At 33.8% G+C, this 6237-nt stretch overlaps 1 protein-coding gene across 2 annotated transcripts; it reads right to left on the bottom strand.

The window, feature by feature from the left end:
* Positions 1–605: 605 nt before the first annotated feature.
* Positions 606–6021, bottom strand: LOC106130464 (uncharacterized). Of its 2 annotated transcripts, XM_060949101.1 has the most exons (4): positions 5955–5986; positions 3499–5687; positions 2847–3053; positions 606–2605 (listed from the first exon to the last, which is right to left on the bottom strand). In XM_060949101.1, the coding sequence occupies exons 2-4, from the start codon at positions 5623–5625 to the stop codon at positions 2525–2527; spliced, it is 2415 nt and encodes an 804-aa protein (XP_060805084.1). In that variant the 5' UTR covers positions 5626–5687; positions 5955–5986; the 3' UTR covers positions 606–2524. The 2 variants fall into 2 exon arrangements, with proteins under 2 accessions (XP_060805084.1, XP_013184768.2); XM_013329314.2 differs by having other exon boundaries at positions 3499–6021.
* Positions 6022–6237: the final 216 nt, after the last annotated feature.

Here is a 6237-nt window from a genome sequence, read left to right on the forward strand (position 1 = left end):
GGAAGTCATTTCAAAATGTGGTCACAAACTTCTTAGGGAATAGAAAAGCAGAAAACTATAAAGAACTTATAGAAAATCTGCTGAAAAGCTACCAAAAAATGGGCTGTAGAATGTCGCTGAAAATTCATTTTTTGCACTCACATCTAAGTTTCTTCCCCGAAAATTTGGGAGCTGTGAGTGATGAGATGGGTGAAAGATTTCATCAAGACATTCTTACGATGGAAAAAAGATATCAGGGTCGATGGGACTCCGCAATGATGGGCGATTACTGTTGGTTCCTTACAAGAGAATCAGATTGCGAATATAAAAGAAAATCTCCACATTCAAAGGGAAAAACAACTTTAGAATAGATTATATACATTATTAATAATTTTATGTGTTTATTTTTTATTAATTACAATGATTTCTTGCTATTTTATATCTCGGTTTTTTATTTTTTCTGTAACAAATTGTACAATTAATAAACAAAAAAAAAAAAAAAAAACCTGACGTCTAGGCAAAATTCTAAGCTCAGATTCGAATTAAGCGTGGTCGTTTTACCTAGAATATCATACTCTGGTCTCTGTTGCTCTCCTTAACTTCAATTTTGTTGGGTAGTGTAATTAGCCTAGCAAAGTGCTACAGCGCACAGAACTGCCGCTTTTATGAGCAAGACAGCAGAATACATTTTGTTTTTGGATTTTAAGTTTAATGCACTTGCCATAAGGTCGTTATTTTATTGAGGATAAAAACTTGGTTTTGCGCCGTTAATACTGCCGAGGCCACTTTGAAAACGTAAAAGTACTTTAAAACTTAAAAAGATATTTTAATTAAAATTTATGTTTTGTTTAAGTCGACTTACTTTAAAGCACTCCTGCCGCTCAGATCCCGTTAATTTCCCTTCCCATGAAAATTCCGGGAAATCCTCTCTTAGTATATACCCCTAGTACCACATTAACAATTCTACATGTCAAATTTAAAATCCCAGACCTGGTGGTTAAGGCTGCGTTGATAATATCAGTCAATCAGTGTCCTCTTTTATATATTTAGAGTAATCTATGTCTATAAAGCAGAGGAAGTCGAATGCTTAAAATCAAATGCTTCATTAAGTTTTTTATACAAAAAATTAACATTGATCACATTTTAGTGGCGTTGTTAAGAGATTAGATTCTTTGGGCACAGGATTGAACGTGATATAACAAAGACGTAATTCGGAAAAAATAAAACTTCATTCATTTTCATCTTACGAGTAACTCCCGTATCAGAAAACAGAATAAACTCAGAAAACTTATGTAATAATAAAAAATATTTCTAATCTTACTCTAAAAAAATGCACTTGTCATGGTCTGATTTAAAATAATATTGTGTCCGTTAATCTTAAAATGGCAAATAAAATGGCCGATTCTAGAAAAGCAACACCATGGCATTTCTTAAACATAATTCTCAATTAACTTACAGTTTTCTGAGAAAACTATTATAACTTAAATACTTGCCTTATGCACTAACATAATCTAAATAAAATATAAGTTTACATAATTGACGTTATTCAGATCACACAATAGATGTTTAAGTTGTTTGCAGCTATGTATTGTTAACCACAAATTTACTTAATAATGGCAGAAAATAGTAGAAAATGTCCCTATTCATTAGTCAACGTCTAAACACAATCAAATGATGAGGTTGCTATTTTATTAATAAAATTCGAAATAATATAAAACTATAGAAGTATTAAGTTTTGGTGAATGTGAGGTCGCATTAGATACACATTAAACCATAATTTTTTCATATTGCATCTCAAAGCTGAGAATTATTTTACAGCTATACATACATACAACTGCGCTGAAAATTATGTGGTATGCAAGACCACTACACATCAATTCTATAGTGTCAAGTACAATATAGTTTTTCTATTGTCTTTTAAAATTCCTATTTCTATTTATTCATCACAAATTTTGGTAAGATCACATAACATTAGACATGAATTTGTGGTTAACAGAGGGATTTTTTTCTTCATGATTTCTCACATACATCCAGATTTTGATATTTAATATAATTTTATGATTGCAATTAGTTGCGGGTTGATAAAAAAAATATGCTTGCTATTTCTTTTGTGCGCTTCCAAGCACTTACATCACAAGACATGCCATCACACCAGCCCCCGTAGCATTGCCACCCACGACGCCGTTTTTATCGCGCGAAAAACTATAGCTGTCTCATTTCACGTCATAATAAAAAGCGAAACATCGAGAGTTTATAAAGCGCGATAAAAACGGCGTCGAGCATGCTATGCTACAGGGTCAGGATGCTATCAAATGACTCATTCTAAATGATGTTTGGATTCTATTAAAATGATCAAATGATATGAGATATAATAAGGGTTTATACACAATATTGTTCGTGCACTAATCCAATTTTCGTATTATCACGAATCCGGACTGGATGTATAGTACAAAACTAATCTGTCTGACAAATGGGTTCTGTGTAAAGTAACATTAAAAACCACTTACATCAAGCCAAACTAGTTGTGGAACAATAATAAATGATTTCACTCAACATTCAGTGGAACATCTTCGATGTCTTCACACATTGAGTTGAATCCAGCTGCCCATTCCTCTAATGCTTTTTGCTGAAACAAAACAAAACATTACTTAGTTACTTATTATAGGGAGAGGCTTATAAACTTGGAATCCGATAATAGGCTAGCAATGAGCCACTATTTGAATCTTAATTCCATCATAAAGCCATACAGCTGAATGTGGCCTTTCAGTCTTTTCAAGACCGTTGGCTTTGTCTACCCCGCAAGGGTTAACAATGTTTTTGGTGGGATAGTATCACTAAATTTATATGCAAAAACTATAGTTAGTTACCTCTTTCTTTGACATCATTTGTTTTTTAGACTTCTTCTTAGCTTTCTTTTGAGGCTGAAAGCTCGGCATGGTAAATGTGAGGTCAGCAAGGTCATCTCCATCACTGTACACACGCTCTTCTTCCTGCTCTAAATCTTGGGTTCCACTTGATGTGGAATGCTGGCGGAATGTTACTTTCTTCGCCTTGCCATAACTCTTTCTGGTTGGCTGGAATAGTAAAATTGATATAAAAATGTGGTATTAAAGATTGTGTGGTTTTATAGTCAGAGTTAAACCTCTGACTTTCATTTCTAAAAAATGGAAATGAAAGTTAATCCTTAAATATTATAAACAGAAAAGAGCTTTTTGTTATTAACTTAAAGTAGTTTTTGAGTTTATTTATACAACCAATTTTGTTCATATTTGGCACAGACAGCCTTCAGGGGTAAAATTCACATGGGAACAAAGCCATGAGGAAAAATTAGTGCACTTGTTTAGTCTCATCAAGTAAAACCTGATAAAAGAAAAAATAAAGTGATAGATATATTTTGAACAACAAAGCACAACTTAATCTATGGAGACTACTATCATAACAAAAGAAAATTTACAGAATAATTTTAGGTGATAAAAATAGAAACAAAACTAGAATTAAGCTTATTAAAAAATAACATACCTTCAAATGATGCACAAGTTCAATATCCTCAAACAGGTGTACAGATTGTGAATCATCATCATTGTATACTTCATCAACTACAGTAACCTCGCTACTTGGTTGCACTTCATTCCCTTCAGGAAACACGGGAGCATCTGCAGCTGACTTTATCTCTTCAAAAACTTTGTTAACTGAGTCGGTATTAGTAGCAAGCTTAGACTTAGCAGCTAAAGGTACAGCTCTTGTTGGCCCCGACATTGCATTAATTTGTTGTAACACAGCCCTTGCGCGAGGCCGTAGTGCCCTGACTTTAGGACTGACCTTAACAGGAGATACATTTTCTTGATCCTCACTATCGTCAAACCCAAAAAATGTACCATCTTTATCTTTCTCAGGATTTTTAGTTTTCTTCTGTTTATTTTCACTAATCTCATTGCACTCTTTGTCTTGTTTTGCACTGCCACTAGACACATTTGTTTCTCCTTTTTTACTTTTTTTATTATCAATTTTTTCTGATTTCTTAGGAGTTTTACTGCTAGTATTATTTGCTTTTGCAAGGTCATCAAATAGATTACTTGCTTTTGTTGGTGTAACAGATTTTGCTCTTTTCTTTTTCTGAGCACTTTTCTCAACTACTTCTCTTATAAAAGAAATTATACTGGTTTGTTTCAGATTGGACTGATTTTGTAGTGGTTCTAGTGCATTGTCATCATGACCTATCATATTAGTATAAACATGTTTCTTTTTATTGTCTTCAAAATTGATAAAAGAGCTTTCTACTGCAGGTGTCATGTTGGGTTTAACATAACTATTTACATGCCATCTTATAGGCAAGTTATTGAACTCTACTCTCCAAGGACTTGCTTGGGGATGCCTTGAAGACATATTCATGCTGCTACTAGCCACTGGGTTTTCATCAAAGAAACTAAGATCATTTCGGAGATTCAAAGGATCATTGGGGTTTAATGATTGATCAATTGTGTTATTTGTATTTATAGCAGGGGTTATAGGACGTTGGGGAGTGTTAACTGGGGAATAGTTTATGTCATTGTAGTCTTCCATTGGTACTTGGAAGTCTGCTGCAATGTCTTCAACCCTTACAGAATTGTTAATTTGCTCTTCAATCTGGTTTGTGACATTTGCAGTTGGTTGAGTTGGTTCTACATTATTTTTGTCTAAGAGTAAAGTTTCTTTCGGTACCTGAATATTATGTTGTTCAACATGGGTCTCAGTTTGAACATCTTTAGCAGTTATTTTTTCATTAGCTGGAGATATAACAACTTTAGGTACATCCAATTTCTTGGAAACAACATTTTTTAATACTTCCAAAGCTTTTCCAACATTTTGATCATAATTATTCTTAAACACAACTGTTTTGGGCTGTACTGGCTTAGAAGGTTTCTTTTTGACAGCCCTTTTCCTTTTCTTCTTGGCAGGGGCTGGTTCTTCATTGGGATCATAAGTAAACTCATAGACATCAAGATTATTGTCTTCATTTTGAGAACACTTTTCCTTATTCTCTAAATCTCTGAATGAAAAACTTGCATTGGAAGTTTTCTGATATAGCTTTTTTGCAGTTCTTGTTTTGACTATTGGAGATTTTTTATCTTTCTCTCTGATTCTGGTTGTTATTACTTTGCTTTTTGCAGTACCCGCATCTTTCTGTACAGTTCCTAATCTAAGTAACTTTCTCTTGGCATTATTATTTGAGTCAGAGCTTGGCTCAGGTATATCTTGAATAGGCCTTTTTAATGGACTCTTCTTATTGAGAACTTCTTTGTTAGAAAGGGTTTCTTTAGGCTCAGTAACAACAGACCCTTTCTTTTCCAGAATAGGTGTACTGGCATGACATGGTTTTACAGGTATAAACTTAGAAGGGCTGGCAGAGTGATCATCAAATCTAGATGGCAATCGACATATCCTTTTGGGTTTGTTAGCAACTAAACTGCTCTCAAGACTTTTCTGTGGTGTTTTAAATGGAGATTCATTGGTTGTATTTACTTTGACAGACCTTACAGTCTTATGATTTGTTAATTCAGGAGTAATGTTTTCACTGTCAGGTTGAACCTTACAGTTAGACAAGTTTTTAAATGTATCATTACCGACATACCGTGTTGGTAATCGTCTTTCTCGTCGTGGTCGTGTCATATTCTCGATTTCTGTGATGACATGACTGGTTTTTTTCTTAGTTTCAAATGGTGTGTTGTCATCTGAAGCAGAGTTAGTTTTATCAGCTAGTACTTTTCTTGGGGGTTTATTAATCTTACCATTGGATTTCGACGTACATTTACCAACAGAAACTAAGTTTTCTTTTAAAATTTTGGATCCTTTAGCGCCTCTCGTTCTTGGCGGCATGACGCTATACGAACGAAATTATTCAATTTACCATTGAACACACTTAATAATAACAATTTATTTTTACGGAATCAAATACAAATCTTTTGTTTATAACAAAAAATATTGTAATAGAATTCTACCTTTGTAAATCTCGGGTAAATTATAACATCACACCATCACAAAAACATTTCACCTTTTCGCTCGTTTTTTTCGGCATACTGCCTGACATTGATAGGTGACAGTTTTTGGTTCACGGTTATCCTTGCAATAAATATAGGCAAGGAAACTAGATCCCATACAGCTACTGTCTAACAAAGTTCCATTCTATCAGTAGACTAGGGATGTCACGAATATTCACATTCGCATCTTTTTTATTATTCGCATCGACATTCGCATTCGCATCAATCGATACGAATGTTATGC

Source organism: Amyelois transitella, chromosome 18 (genome assembly GCF_032362555.1).
Source record: "Amyelois transitella isolate CPQ chromosome 18, ilAmyTran1.1, whole genome shotgun sequence".
Taxonomy (NCBI): Eukaryota; Metazoa; Arthropoda; class Insecta; order Lepidoptera; family Pyralidae; genus Amyelois; species Amyelois transitella.

Bases quoted from the DNA above. Each gene is read 5' to 3' on its own strand.
- LOC106130464 (XM_013329314.2), bottom strand. From the start codon at position 5,832: ATGCCGCCAAGAACGAGAGGCGCTAAAGGATCCAAAATTTTAAAAGAA. The intron at 3,054-3,498 runs GTATGTTATTTT...TTACTATTCCAG, and splicing joins AACTTGTGCATCATTTGAAG to CCAACCAGAAAGAGTTATGG. The intron at 2,606-2,846 runs GTAACTAACTAT...GTTTTGTTTCAG, and splicing joins AAATGATGTCAAAGAAAGAG to CAAAAAGCATTAGAGGAATG.